Source organism: Elephas maximus, chromosome 12, assembly GCF_024166365.1.
Source record: "Elephas maximus indicus isolate mEleMax1 chromosome 12, mEleMax1 primary haplotype, whole genome shotgun sequence".
Lineage (NCBI taxonomy): Eukaryota > Metazoa > Chordata > Mammalia > Proboscidea > Elephantidae > Elephas > Elephas maximus.
Window position 1 is genome coordinate 58746926 of NC_064830.1, and position 15410 is coordinate 58762335.

A 15410-nucleotide genomic window follows, 5' to 3' on the forward strand; every position below is an offset into this window, starting at 1 on the left:
ACATGAGGGGGGACAGTGGGGGCACTTTCTGGAACGTTCAGTTCTTTCTTTTGACTCTGGGGGAGGGGCTGTGTAAGCATCAGGGACCTTGAATATTTGGGCGAAAGGATTTGGATTCTGTGGTGAAGATCATTGTCTGGGGACTTTTAACAGTTTTACCCTTCACCGCATCGTGGTCTTAACTTCTGTTTCTTTCTCCACTTGAAGGCATGGATGACAAGAACGCAACAAAGCTGAATGAGCTTATCCAGGCTGGGTAAGTCGGGGTTACTGGGAGAGTGCCTCCTGAAGTGCAGAGCTTGAAATATTGTGCGGCTTTCTTCCCCGCTCTCTGAGGGGACCGTGGATGTCGCACTCCTCCAAGTTGAAAGATGATAGCATCTGGTTAGGTGTTCTTGCCTGATAAAAGGCCTGGGGAGCAGCTGGCCCTCACCAGGGGCCTGTCCATCCTTGGGGGAGGAAGGTACACACTCCCCTCAGGCTCTTCTGTCTGAGGCTCTATTGGCTGTCGCTGCAGGCTTGATACAACCCCGGGCTCTCTCTTTGTCATTCTCCTTTACTTTGACCTTTGTGCATTTCACTGTGCTAGTCCTCCTATAGCTTCTAGAAAATTGTCTGTTGTGCCTTCCTGTTGCATGTTTTCTGGTGTTCCTTCTGTGCTTCTCCCGATGGCGTTTCATGCCTCCTCTGCCTGCTACCCCTCTTGAGCCCACTGATGCTCGGGGATCCTGAGGTGCAGGTGGGTCCCGACTTTGTGTTCTCCTCACACACCCATAATTCCCGAGGGCTCAGATGTCTCCCTGGGTGCACGAAACCTCTAGGGCCTTGGCAGACTGGTCCATTTCTGCTCCTAGATATGACCTGTGTAGACATCAGCCTGCCTGTCCTCGAATTTCTCAGTGGGCTGTTGTCCACCTTTGGCCTCATTGAGGAATCAGCCTCGGAGCCCCCCCTTCACTCTAGTATTCCTACTGGTTGGTTCCCACACCCCCACTGAGGTGTCCAGGCCCTGAGCTTCCCCAGGTCCCAATCACCTGCCCACAGCCTCTTTGCCCCCTGACCTCCTCTCCAGGCAGTCCCGGGTACCGTCCTCAGCCTTCTGTCTCTGCACTAGGGGGCATTCTGTCTGGGATGCCTGTGTGGCCGTGGGTGGTGAGTTGAAGACAGCCACTGCGCCCCACCCACTCACCCATTGCAGCCTCTATTTTCCACCCAAGAAGGTGGAGAGGTGGCTGGGGTGGTCTTCCTACCAGCAGGCATGGGCAGCGCCCTGAGAGGGCCGAGACTCCGCATGGGGTAGCTCTGGGCCACTCTCACTTCACCTTTGGTTTCCAGTTTCCCCAGAAGTCCCTGGGTGAAGGATGTTGGAGGTGCCCTGCTTTGTGCTCAGGGGACACAGGGACTAGTCTGGGTGCAGCAGCAGGTCTGCTTGGCTTTCTCGCGAGATCAGGCTGGTGTGGGGATGGTTGTCTTGTCATGAGTGTGGGCAGAGACTCTCTCCTGGACTTGTTTTCAGTTTCCTGGGGGAGCACGATGCCTGGAAGCTGCACGCTGAAAGGCCTTGGAAGGGGCCTCGGAGTGGCTGGAGGGGTGGTCCCAGAATGACTGGGACACAGGAGAACTCAGGGCCTGAGCCAGGACCCCGAGAGTGTGGATAAACTCGGACCAGAGCTAAGAAATCTCACTCCCTTAGCAAGAAGCTATCTCCTTAAAGCCCCTGGGTAAGATGAAGGCTAGAATACTCCTGAGTAAGCAAAAATTCGGGAGAAGCACCCACAGGTTTGTTTTAAATCCTTATTAAGAAATGTAGTATTGAAAATTAACCCAAAATATGCAATAAATATCTATGAGGCCATATTTACATAAATGAATGAGTGAATAATTGCATGGGGAGAAGAGACAAATCTCTGAGCAGGAGAATTCCAAATGATGTGTATAGATGCTCACCCTACAGGTGGGGATATGTAACTCCCCATTCCTTATGTGTGGACTGCACGTGATAACTCCCTCCAAAGAGCACAGTGTGGAAAATGGGAAAAGTAACTTCCGAGTGACAGGCACGACCTCAGCCAGGGGTCAAGGTCATTGTCAACAGTGATGATTCACGGTGACAGCAGGTACTCTGATAGGACATGATAGAGGCATTTCACCTCTGTAGTCTTCCTTTCAAAACCTATGTTGTTGTTCTCTGGTGCCATCATGTTGATTCCGACTCATAGCGTCCCCATGTGACAGAATAGAACTTTTCCACAGGGTTTTCTAGACGGTAATCTTTCGGGGAGCAGATCGCTAGCCAGGTCTTTCTCCCGTAGAGCTGTTGGGTGGGTTTGAACCACCAATCTTTTGGTTAGCAGCTGAGTACTTAACATTTGCACCACCAGGCTCCTTCCAAAAGCCCATAAAAAACAAAAAACAAAAAACACCTGTCTAATCATGAGAAAAACTTCAGACAAATCCCAGCTGAGAGTTATCTATAAAATACCTGCCCAGTGCTCCTTAAAACTGTCAAAATTGTGAAAAACAAGGCAAGTCTGAGAAACTGTCCTAGCCTCGAGGAGCCTTAGTAGATATGATGACTAGATGTGAAGTGGGGTCCTGGGGCAGAAGAAGGACATTAGGGAAAACTTAGTCATTCTGCATAAAGTGCAGACACCAGTTAATAATAGTGTGTCCATGTTGGTTCACCCACTGTGACAAGTGCCACACTGATGTGAGAGGTCAACAAGGGAAGCCAGGTGGAGTATGGGAACTGTCTTTACAAACTGTCTTGTCACTCTTCTATAAATCTAAAGCTATCCTAAATTTAAAAAAAAAAAAAAATCTTTTTTTTTTTAAATAAAATCACTAAAATAAAACCCTTATTAAGGATCTCCAAGACTGCAGTGGGGCCATCGTGGTCCAGGGCAGGCAGAAAGATGACAGATAGCAGGAAGGAAAAGATACAGTTATACTAAAGAGTGTTTAGTTGCTGATGACATGATTGGCCGTCTAGAAAATTGAAAAGAATCAATTGAAAGATAGAACTAATTAGGTTTCAATGACAGGGACAAATATAAATATTAATGATGAGATCATCTGTTATTAAAATTAATTTTAAAATCTCATTTACTTTTACAGAAAAACACAAAGAAAGGTAGACATAGCAAAAAACACAGGTGAGCCTATGTGGAGGAAAAAAAAAACAGTAAAATGATTGAAATCCATCAAGGAAGTTTTAATAGTTAGAAAGCTGTCCCAGGCTTCTGGATGGAAAGACAGAGCACTGGAAAGATGCTACATCTCCCTAAATCAGTCTGCAGACGTGTGGTTTCACTTAGACTCCCAGTGGTATTTGAACTGAAATGTAGCCGGAAAAAAAACGTACATGTCCTATGTGCCCAGTGCCAGGTGTGTCCACAGGATGCTCACCAGATCCAGAAGTAGAATACAGTCACCTCCCTGGAGCCCCCTACTGCCTCCAGTCACGTCCACCCCCAGTCCCAGCTCGAGGGAGACCATCTGGACTTCTGGCTTCATTTTGTCATTGCTCTTTTATGTTTGCTGGAACTCAACAAAGTGACCCTGACATCCATCTGGAAAAACAGATGTGTAGAAATAACTGAGAACATGTAGAAAGTAGCGGTGAGGGAGGCTGGCCAGCCTAGGACTTGGAGTTGTGACGTGGCGGTAGTGGGAATTGGGGTGTGAGCTAGGTGTGATTGTCAGCATGGTGGAGGAGGCAGCGGGGTGGGGAGGGACATGGGGGCTCAGGTCAGGCCCAGCTCTGCAGGACACACTAGGGATCAGGATGGCCTTCGCAGTGTCACAGGAAGCTGGTGAAAAGTTCAAAGCAGGGGAGCCCCTTATCTGTACTGGAGGATAGATTAGGGGTGGGGGTGGGAAGAGTGTACAGATATCCATTTTTTGTTAATATTTTAATTTACATACAGTAAGACTCACTTTTCGCCTATAGTTCTTTGACTTTTAACAAATGCGTAGAGTTGTGTAACCTTCACCGTAGTCTAGATACAGAACCGCCAGATACAGAACGGGCGCATCAATGCTTTGTAGTCACCCCCTCCCCACACACAGCCCCAGCAATCCCCAAGCTCGTCTCCATTGTCTGTACTCTTGCCTCTTGCAGAATGTCCTGTGAATGAGATCAGACAGTGTGTGGCCTTCGCCCTTGGCCTCTTCCCCTCAGCGGAATGCGTGTGTGGCCCACCATGCTGCTGGTGTCTATGGTTCATTCCTGTTTATTGCAGAGTGGGGTCCCATGATATTCGTGTACCCCAATCTATCAATCCGCTCCCCTGTGGAAGGATGTTTGGGTGGTTTCCAGTTGATTTTTTTTTTTTTAATATAATTTTTATTGTGCTTTAAGTGAAAGTTTACAAATCAAGTCAGTCTCTCACACAAAAACCCATGTACTCCTTGTTACACGCTCCCAATTTCTCTCCCCCTAATGAGACAGCCTGCTCTCTCCCTCCACTCTCTCTTTTGCTGTCCATTTTGCCAGCTTCTAACCCCCTCCACCCTCTCATCTCCCCTCCAGGCAGGAGATGCCAACATAGTCTCAAGTGTCCACGTGATCCAAGAAGTTCACTCCTCACCAGCATCCCTCTCCAACCCATTGTCCAGTCCAATCCATGTCTGAAGAGTTGGCTTTGGGAATGGTTCCTGTCCTGGGGCAACAGAAGGTCTGAGGGCCTTGACCACCGGGGTTCTTCTAGTCTCAGACCATTAAGTCTGGTCTTATGAGAATTTGGGGTCTGCAACCCACTGCTCTCCTGCTCCCTCAGGGGTTCTCTGTTGTGTTCCCTGTCAGGACAGTCATCGGTTTTAGCCGGGCGCCATCTAGTTCTTCTGGTCTCAGGATGATGTAGTCTCTGGTTGATGTGGCCCTTCCTGTCTCTTGGGCTTGTAATCACCTTGTGTCCTTGGTGTTCTTCATTCTCCTTTGATCCAGGTGGGTTGAGACCAATTGATGCATCTTAGATGGCTGCTTGCTAGCGTTTAAGACCCCAGACGCCGCTCTTCAAAGTGGGATGCAGAATGTTTTCTTAATACATTTTATTATGCTGATTGACTTAGATGTCCCCTGAAACCATGGTCCCCAGACCCCTGCCCCTGCTACGCTGGCCTTCAAAGCATTCAGTTTATTCAGGAAACTTCTTTGCTTTTGGTTTAGTCCAGTTGTGCTGTCCTCCCCTGTGTTGTGTGCTGTCTTTCCCTTCACCTAAAGTAGTTCTTATCTACTATCTAATTAGTGAATGCCTCTCTTCCACCCTCCCTCCCCCCTCTTGTAACCACAAAAGAATGTTTTCTTCTCAGTTTAAACTATTTCTCAAGTTCTTATAATAGTGGTCGTATGTAATATTTGTCCTTTTGCAACTGACTAATTTCACTCAGCATAATGCCTTCCAGGTTCCTCCATGTTATGAAATGTTTCACGGATTCCTCACTGCTCTTTATCGATGCGTAGTATTCCATTGTGTGAATATACCATAATTTATTTATCCATTCATCCGTTGGTGGGCACCTTGGTTGCTTCCATGTTTTTGCTATTGTAAACAGTGCTGCAATAAACATGGGTGTGCATATATCTGTTCGTGTAAAGGCTCTTATTTCTCTAGGATATATTCCAAGGAGTGGGATTGCTGGATCATATGATAGTTCTATTTCTAGCTTTTTAAGGAAGCGCCAAATCGATTTCCAAAGTGGCTGTACCATTTTACATTCCCATTAGCAGTGTATAAGTGTTCCAATCTCTCCACAGCCTCTCCAACATTTATTGTTTTGTGTGTTTTGGATTAATGCCAGTCTTGTTGGAGTGAGATGAAATCTCATTGTAGTTTTGATCTGTATTTCTCTAATGGCTGATGATCGTGAACATTTCCTCATATATCTGTTAGCTACCTGAGTGTCTTTAGTGAAGTGTCTATTCATCTCTTTTGCCCATTTTTTAATTGGGTTATTTGTCTTTTTGCAGTTGAGTCTTTGCAGTATCATGTAGATTTTAGAGATCAGGCGCTGATCAGAAATGTCACAGCTAAAAAACTTTTTCCCAGTCTGTAGGTAGTCTTTTTACTCTTTTGGTGAAGTCTTTGGATGAGCATAGGTGTTTGATTTGATTTTTAGGAGCTCCCAGTTATCTAGTTTTTCTTCTACATTCTTTATAATGTTTTGTATACTGTTTATGCCATGTATTTGGGCTTCTAACGTTGTCCCTATTTTTTCTTCCATGATGTTTATCGTTTTATATTTAGGTCTTTGATCCATTTTGAGTTAGTTTTTGTGCATGGAGTGAGGTATGGGTCTTGTTTCATTTTTTTGCAGATGGATATCCAGTTATGCCAGCACCATTTGTTTAAAAGACTGTCTTTTCCCCATTTAACTGTTTTGTTAGGTGGATTAAGCAGCTTTGCAGAGGAGGAAGTAAATTTGTGCAACAGAGAAGAAAGCTAAGCTGTGTGCATGGAGGAGAATGACTCTGCTGTCTGTTTTGTCAGTGACGCTCAGTTGAGGAGCCAGAGAGAGCCCTGTGTGTGGTGTCCCAGTTGAGCAAACGTCGAGTGGTGGTCTTCTACAAACAGTCCCCACTGGGCTTCGTGCTGCTGGGGAAGTCCTCTTGTCTCCTCAGCCATCTCCTAGTCTCTCAGCTCTGGGGCGGCATGAGGGTGGGGAAGGCAGACCACTTTCCAGGACCGTGACCAGGCCTGAGAGTCCCTCTCGCCTTTGAGCTTGAACGTGGCTCTTTATGTTGTCGTACAGTGCTCCAGTTTTGGGCTGGCCACAGAACTGTCTGAGAGAAAAAGAGAGTGATTGTAATCCCAGAATGGTTACCTGGTAATTAAAAAAAAAAAAAAGTCTGCACAGTTTCACTTAAAAAAAAACAGAGGAAGTCACAAAATAGCAGTTTAACGGAAAGTGATTGTCTCAGATGCAGGTGCCGCATGACACAGCTCCTTCACTCTCTAAGTCTTGCTTCTGTGTGTTTTGGGGTAGACAGAACAACAATGATGAGCAGAGAAGTTAGTCTGTTTGCAGAGCAGCCTAGTGCAGGAAATCGTTTAAGAACCCACTCTGTGCTCAATTGTTGCTCCTTTAAATCTTCCTCTGGGTTCCTCTGCAGCCCTGCTCCAGTATCATTACTATAGCTGCTGCAGCACTTGTCATCTATACACTCCACCTGGGTTGCAGTTCAGATTCAAGAACTTTGTCCAACAGAACGTGGGACTGTACTTGTTTTGTGTGGACTCTCGTCCTCTCTGAATTCCTCTTCCTGACAGAAAAGGGTAGAGTGGAAGTGTTCTTCCTGGGGCTCTTTTTGCCTCTTTGGCCAGGATTTTGAAATTTCAACTCTGCTCCTTGGTGTTCTGTGCTTGATTCCCAGCACAGAAGGAGCTCAGTCAATGCTTGGATGGGTGGACAGACGGACAGATGAGCGAATGGATAGGTGGATGGATGGATAGATGAGTGAAGGGAGAGGTGGATGGATGGTGGATAGATGGATAGATGAGTGGATGGATGGTGGACGGATGGATAGATGAGTGGATGGAGGATAGATGGGTGGGTGGGTAGTAGATGGATAGATGGATGGATAGGTGGACAGATGGTTGGATAGATGAATACATGGATAGATGGATGAATGGATGGATGGGAGGATAGATGGACAGATGGATGGATGAACAGATGGATGGATAAATGAGTAGGTGGAGGATGAATTATGGGTGGATAGATGAATGAATGGATAGATGAGTGGATGGAGGATGGATTATGGGTGGGTGGGTGGATGGATAGATAAGTGGGTGGAGGGTAGATAAGTGTGTGGGTAGTAGGTGGATAGGTGGACGGATGGATGAGGGAATAGATGGATGCATTCCATTTGAAATGATTTGATCTTCAATTCCAGGTAGCATGTTTTTAGAATAATTTTTTTTTTAATTACACAAGTAACATACAAATGCAGTGTTACCGAAATCAGAAATAATGCAAACTCTGGCATCCGCAGGCCAGTCTTCGTGGGATGTGAGTGTCCCGTACTCCCCACGCCCCTGGGTGTTTGACTGATTTGGTTGAGGGCATCTGTCATATGTGATGACATCTTACAACTTTCTCACAAGGGGCTCTGAAGAGGAGGCACGCATGTTGGTGGGGTGACAGAGAAGGGCTTTGCCAAGAAAAGGGAGCAGCTGCAGTGCCAGGACTTCCAGGGTGGGACTAGGGCAGAAGGGCAGGGTGTAAACACAGGGGTCCCCTCTGGGGGGCAGGCACTCAGGAAAATTGTGGGACACAGAGTCACTGCACCCCATGCCTCTTACATGCATCCTCTACTTTCTGTAGCCTCGGGACAGACCGTGGAGGGTTGGGGTGTTCTGTGTGGGTGGTGCGGGGGACCTAGCAGAGCGGCTGAGTGGTTGCTCTGGAGGCCAGGCTGGGCGCTGTTTCATGGTCCTTCCCCTCTACCAGCCCAGGCTGACCTTCCACACGGTGCCCAGCAGAGGGCAGCCACTCACCCTGGGCCTGATGTGTCCTCACCACCCTTCCCCTAGGGCCACCACAGTCCGCTACAAAGGAAGGAACCTGCGCATCAAGGCGCCCATGTGTCGAGCCCTGAAGAAGCTCTGTGATCCCGATGGTAAGTTTAGGTCGGATGGCTGGGCTGGTGTGGCCCCTGGGTGGGGGGGGGGGCGCTCTGCCTCATCCATGTGGTGAGGAGCAGGCTGAGTGAGAAGTGATTGCCTCAGTGGTTGTGTTGGGGCAGCTCCTGTCACAACGGTGTGCTCCTTGTAAATCACCTTTGGCTTAGAGGCCAGTGATGCATGGACGGAACGTCAGGGCGCAACTCTTGTGGCTTCAGCCCTCACTAGTGATGGGCGACCATGTTGCGGCTTTTCCTCTAGGGCCAGGCTCTCCTGGCTCCTCACTTGGCCTGCTCCGGCGGGGAGGCTCTGGTCCACGCTGGTGCTCACTGTCCTTCTGCCCGCCCAGGCTTGAGTGACGAGGAGGACCAGAAACCCGTGCGCTTGCCCCTGAAGGTGCCAGTGGAGCTACAGCCACGCAACAACCACGCCTGGGCCCGAGTCCAGAGCCTCGCCCAGAATCCACGGCTCAGGTGACGGCCGTGGCATGTGGGGGGACATGGGGGCATGGGGACCCCTGAGGAGCCTGCTGATGTGTCCTCTGCATGCTCTGCATCAGATGAAGTGGGGTGTGGGACCTGGGGGTATGGGAACCCCTGAGGAGCCCACTGACGTGCCAGATGAAGTGGAGTGTGCGGCTGCACGGTGCCTGCTCTCCTCACACTGTGGGGCCTGGAAATCCCAAGCTGCGGTCCCACCTGGGTGAGGGTCTCTGGGCCAAATGCGAGCAGGAAGGACGTTCTGGTTAGAGGGCTGAGTGGCTACAGACTTTCTCTCATCATCCCCCGTGAGGCCTCATGGGCCTCCTTCCCGTTCCTGGCCACTTGCATCTGATTTGTGCACAGGCTTGGCTGGGGACCGGGCTGGTTTCCTCTCATGCATTCTATTTTCTGGCCAGATTGCCCTCCTTGACCCCAGATGGCACTAGTGGGATGGATGGCGGGTCCGCCTGGCCAAGGGCGTGGGCAGTAGTATGACCAGATGTTCCCCGGGGTGCCTGGGTGGAGGGCACATAGGGGTGCTCCGTTGCCTCTCATGCTCCACATGAGTCTGCAGGTGTCTCGGTACAAAGGGTCATTTAGCATAGAGCCAGCAGATGTTCTGGCTGCCCCAGGCCCTGGCCCTCCTGGGCCCTTCCTGGGTTATTTCCCCGTCCACGTCCGAGCTGCCCATTCGCTCTTGCGGAAGCTGCCATGGGCTCCTTGAGGGGGTCCCCTCCTATTGTACCGACCATGCTGTCCTCTCCTCTGTTCTCTTCCTGCAGGATGATTGTGGAGCTGCATCGCAAGCTCTCCAGCCTCATCGAATTCTTGAAGCAGAAGTGGGCACTCCATGAAGTGCGCATCGTATCCTTTCCTGATGGAGCCAGCCTCTGGCTCCACGAAGTGCCTGGTGCTGGTGGGGCCGTGGGCTGCAGCAGCCACACTGGTATATGGTGTAGGATTGAGGTGTAGGGCCCTCATTCTTGTGGGCTTCGGGTAATGAGCTCCGTCTGCCCTCCTTGCAGCTCCAGAACACACTTGCAGGTAGCCAGCCTTCCCCTGGCATGCTGAGCAGGTGAATGCACCTGACTCCAGGTGAGCCAGATCCCTGGGAGGTGGGATGGGTGGGTGTCAGGGTGAGTTTCTTGAGGACAATGCTGGGTCACTGCTTGTGGTCAGAGGGCGTGGCCCGAGCCATGTCTCAAGCTTCCCCGCGGCACAGCGCCAGCCACTGGCCAGGGATGCCCAGTGGGCGAGGCGGCAGGCAAGCTCTGAGGCCAGGGCAGATGGGCCAAGCATGGTGGTGCAGTCCTTGACAGTGTGCAAAGCGCAAGACTCTGGAGGAGCGGCAGCTGCAGGAACCCTGTGCTGATGCGGCTGGGCATCTGCTGGCCCAGGAGAGGGTGACACTGCACCTGTTCCCAGGCGAGAGCTGCACAGTGACACCCCTCCCGGGTGTGGCACGGGTGGTGCACTCCAGGGCCTTCTGCACGGTGCACTGGCAGGAGAGCGGCCGGTGCAAGCAGGGCACCCGGGACACCCATGCATTGCCGCCCGCCCAGATCCTGGGCATCCAGAGTGGCCAGGGCACAGCCAGGGGCCAGCTCAAGTGTCCCCGGGGTGCAGCTGAGGGCAAGGCTGGCGGGCGGCCCCCCGCACCCACTGACGCCTCACAGAGCCCCGAGGAGAGCTCCCCTGAGAGCGGCTCTGGGGAGGGGACCACCCTAAGCCTGAGCAGCCCTGATGCCCCTGACAGGCTCTCTGCTGGGCTCTCGGACACCGCAGGAGGCCCCATGGACGGCCTCACTCATGCCCAGGGCCCTGCGCTTCCTGAGCCATGTGCCTGTGGCCAGCTTCCGGACCTGGATGAGGAGTTGTCCTTGCTTGACCCCTTCCCCCGCTACATGAAGTCCTGCCAGGACCTCATCATCCCCAACAGGTGCTGCTGTGCGGACTCACGGGCTGGGGGCAAGCGCTCTTCCCCTAGGGGCTGCACCTCACCTGAGGCCCCGGCCCCCAGCGCTGCACAGGCTGTTGACCAGGCTTGGGGCCTGTCCCCCATCCGTGTCCCACCCCAGCCAGAGGCTCAGCCCAGCCAGGGCCCTGGGCCACAGCCCGATGGCAGCACAAAAGATCTGGCCGAGTCACCTGCAGAAGAGCCACCAGAGAAGGGGAGTACCCCCGACGCTGCACCTCCTCAGGGACAGCCTGCCAGTCGGCTGGCCCAGCAGGTGCGCGAGGAGGGCTGGAACCTGCAGACATCAGAAAGCCTCACTCTGGCTGAGGTGTACCTCATGCTGGGCAAGCCCAACAAGCTGCAGCTGGAGTACGACTGGCTGGCTGTGCAGGGCCCCACTCCCTGTGCCACTGCGCCCGCTACCCTGCACAAGCAGCGCCTCCTCAGCTGCCTCCTGAAGCTCATTGCCACTGAGGTCAACCCCAAGCTGGTGAGTGGGGGCCCGTCAGCACCCTGGGGAAACCAGCCCAGGCCCCCCGCTCTCACTGCACTGCCAAGACCAACAGCAAGGGCTGCAGGGCTAGGTTCTGCCTGCCCTGCTGCGTGAGTTGGAGTTCAAAGAGAATGTTCTTTGGCCAGCGGCCAGGGTTCCCACAGGATCCACAGGGAAGAGGAGGCGCAGGTCCCCAGGTGACCAGAGGGCTGCCTTGGGTTTTTTGTAGACCACTTCCATCCCTACGAGCAGTAGTCTGTGTAATCCTTTTAAGGGCTTCAGTTCCCTGCCAGGTACCTGTGTAATGGGCCCACGCTGGGGGCATGTATTAAGCCCGTGTTATGCCTCAGGGGTTCTAGGAAGCACCGAACAAGCAGGTTGGGGATGACAGTAACAGAACGGGGCTGGTTGGCAGGTCCCAGCCAGGTGGGTCTCAGAAGCCACAGCCAGGAGTTAGGCTCTGTCTGAGAGCAGAGCATGCTGTGACAGGGATTCTGCCCTGACTGGGGGTGTAGGGAGCTGCAGCAGGAATTAGGGCTCTGTCTGGGGGCAGAGGGGGCTGTGGCTGGGATTCAGGCTATGTCTGAGGGTGGAGGGTGCCATGATGGAGATTCAGGCTCCGTCTGGGGGTGCAGGGTGCTCCAGCTGGGATTCTGGCTCTGTCTGAGGTCAGAGGGAGCCACGGTTGGGATGGGCTCTGTATGAGGGTATAGGGAGCTGTGACAGGGATTCTGGCTCTGTGTGGGGGCAAAGGGAGCTGTGTCAGGGATTCAGGCCCTGTCTAGGGGTGGAGGGAGCTACAGCAGGGATTCAGTGTGAAGGAGGGACGGTGAAGTGTACATTTCTGAACCACTATTCTGGCTGCCTTGCAGATGGTGTTCATTGAGGTCATAGAGGAGCTAAAAAGCCATTGGAGGTTCTGGTGTGCACTCAAGCCTGAAAGTCACTGGCTGGAGGCCCCAGTGAGATTGGGGGCCTTGCAGGGGCATGGTGTGGACCCCTGGTCCTCTGTTGTCTCCTGGAGGGAAGGCTGGGGGAGGCTGGAGGCAGGTGGATGTGCTTAGCAGAGTCCATATAGGAAGGAAAATGGGGGCAGAGGGGCCCGTGGAAGAAAAAGTGGAGCCAGCTGGGGTCCTGTGGGGGGTTGGGAATGCAGCCTGGAAAGCCTGCATGAGTAGGGTAGTTGCTTCTGCAGGGAGGGGGTGTCGGGGAGCACCGAAGAGGAGGAGAGGATATCCAGGTGTCTGGCTGACTTCCCTGGGGACAGCGATACCACCAGGGTGAAGAAAGAGGGTCACAGGAGGGGTGTCCTGAGGCAAGCAGTGGGGGCCTGGTGCCACATGTGGAGGTGGAGGCTTTGTTCATGGGCCTACAAGACCCCATGAGTCTGGGGGTTTGCCTCAGCGAAGGGCTCTTGGGCTGTGAGTATGTTTCATCCTAGAAATTAAATCCAGGTTTCCTTGGTGACTCAGCAGCAGAGGCAGCTCCCAGCCACTGTGGCCACTGTTTAGTGGCTTCTTGGAGCAGCCAGTGGCTATCACCTCCGTTGAGCAGTCCCCAGCGTGAGGCTCAGCCCCCACCATGTGCCTCACCACGCTCTCTCTGTTCGCTGGGTGGTAGGACTGCTTATCCATGCAGCCACAAATACAGCAACATTTGCATGAGGAGAACGTGCTTTTTTCTGGTGATTTACCTGATGAGTGGTTTTTAAAATGGGTGCCTTCCGGGTGACCTTGGAGGATCCCGAGGCTGGGTGGGTCTTGCCCCATGGGCACGTGACCTTTCTGCACCCTTCATGGCTCTAAACTCTCAAGGGTGGCCTGTGCCTGCAACCCCTGGGTGCATGCTGAGGCCAGACATTTCCACTGTCTCTGTCCCAGGCTCCGGAAGCGAACACCGCCTCCACAGTCTCTGTGAAGCCTGCCCAGGAGGAGCAGTCATTGACTCCCTCCGGGAAGGTGGTGGCAGTCAGCTCACGGAGTCCCCGTTGCACTCGGAACCAGGCGACCCTCCGCAGCAGCAAGGCCTTCTCTCCAAACACTGCATCCTGCCCCTCAGGTGAGGCTTGGTCGCCCACCTGGCCCCCAGTGCCATCCTCCAGGTCTTGCTGAGTGTCAGGCTGCTCTCACGGATGGGATCAAGGAACAAGAGGCACTGTTCCCTGTAGGGAAAGAGAAGGGGGCCCATCGGAGGGCTTTGGTCCAGAAGAGGGCAGGCACTGGACACGGGCCAGCGGGAGAGGAATGGGCACAGGGTAGCTGTGGCCAGTCTGATGACTTTGGGGACTCTGCTTCGTGCGGTCAGCAGAAACCTTTCTTAATTCCTGTATTGGTGGCTTCAAGCCCCCAGAAGGGGTTGGGTCTTTCTGAATCTGGTTTTCTCTATATCTAAAATATTGAATAAAGAAGCCTTCAATGAAAGTATTTCCAGCAGGTTAACATGAGTCTTGGAAAGAAAGAGTACTTTCCAGTGCACAGTCAGAAAATGTAGGCCATCGCGGTGTTAAGGTCATTGCTGCCTGCTTTGGTTTGTTTGTCCTTCACTTCACTTTGGTTCTTTTCTTCTGTGCGGATGACGAAGGGAGCAGTGGTAGCCTCTGAATCATTTTCATCGTGGATAAAGGTGTGCTAATTGCTAGGCAGGTGGCTGGTAGAGTGTGTAGTCTTTTTCAGTCTCCCACTCTGTTTTGTTGTTGCTTTTTTTTTTTCTTGATCCTATGTACATGTTTCTAAATTTAAAATGCCTATAGACCAGCAAATCTGGGGCGCTAGAGTTCCATATGAGTACTCAAAAGATCCTATCTCTGGGCTCCATCAGAATCAATTTCATCTCACAGATCTGTAAAGAAAGGGGAACTGTCCCTACCATGGATTCTGAGGGTGCAACTGGCTTTCCCAAACATAGCATTTCCTGAATAAATACTGTCTGTCTTTTCGTCTTTGGATCTGCTTACTGTACAATTCAATATTTAGACCAGGAATCAGCAAACTATGACCCGTGGACCCAATCTGGCCCACCACCTACTTTTTGTGAATAAAGCTTTATTGACACACAGCCAGGCATATTTCTTTACATATTGTCTGTGGCTGCTTCTGTGTTACAACTGCAGAGCGAGTCGTTGCCACAGAGCCTGTGTGGCCCACAAAGCCCAGAACATTTATGCTTGGACCCTTTACAGAGAACATTTGCTGATGCCTGGCCCACACTAGAGGGTCTTGAAGGTCCTCCTAGTGGTGAAAAGTCTTTCATGGTATCTCTGCCCTTCCACTGAGGATCGTCAAAGTGGGGAAGGGCCTGTGCCCTTTCAGAGAGCCTGTGATCTGCTCCAAATGGAAAGTAATGTTTAAGCAAGGGAGATAGAAAAGCATCTTTTTAAAATTTTTTCTTTTGGTGTTTGGGGATATATGCAGCAGAGTATACACCAATTCAACTGTTTCTAGATGTACGATTCAGTGACATTGATTACATCCTTTGAGTCGTGCAACCATTCTCACCCTCCTCTTAAAAGTTGTTCCTTCCCCATTGACATAAACTCACTGCCCCTAGGGTTCCTATCTAATCTTTCTAGTTACTGTCATCAGTTTGATCCCATATAGTTAGATTTTAAAAGAGCACAGTGCTCAAGGCAGACATTTTTTACTAGTTAAGCTAAACTGTTGTTTGGTTTTAAGAAGACTTTAGGGGATATTTTTCGTTTAAGGTTTAAAGATTATCTCAGGGCGATAGTTTCAGGGGTTCATCCAGCCTCCATGGCTCCAGAAAGTCTGGATTCCAAGGAAAGCATCATTTCGTGGGACTGAGATGTAGGAAGGTCCTTTCATGGTGACTGGGTAAGTTGCTGGAGAATTCCTGAG

At 51.6% G+C, this 15410-nt stretch overlaps 1 protein-coding gene across 4 annotated transcripts in view; it reads left to right on the forward strand.

Moving 5' to 3' along the window:
* Positions 1–15410, forward strand: part of CRAMP1 (cramped chromatin regulator homolog 1) — a 48354-nt gene that overhangs the window by 19634 nt on the left and 13310 nt on the right. For all 4 annotated transcript variants that reach the window (XM_049903041.1, XM_049903042.1, XM_049903044.1 and 1 more), the window contains 6 exons: positions 208–256; positions 8535–8620; positions 8974–9097; positions 9889–9970; positions 10435–11553; positions 13437–13614. In XM_049903041.1, coding sequence (XP_049758998.1) covers positions 208–256; positions 8535–8620; positions 8974–9097; positions 9889–9970; positions 10435–11553; positions 13437–13614 — 1638 coding nt within the window. The remainder of the gene's footprint in view (positions 1–207; positions 257–8534; positions 8621–8973; positions 9098–9888; positions 9971–10434; positions 11554–13436; positions 13615–15410) is intronic.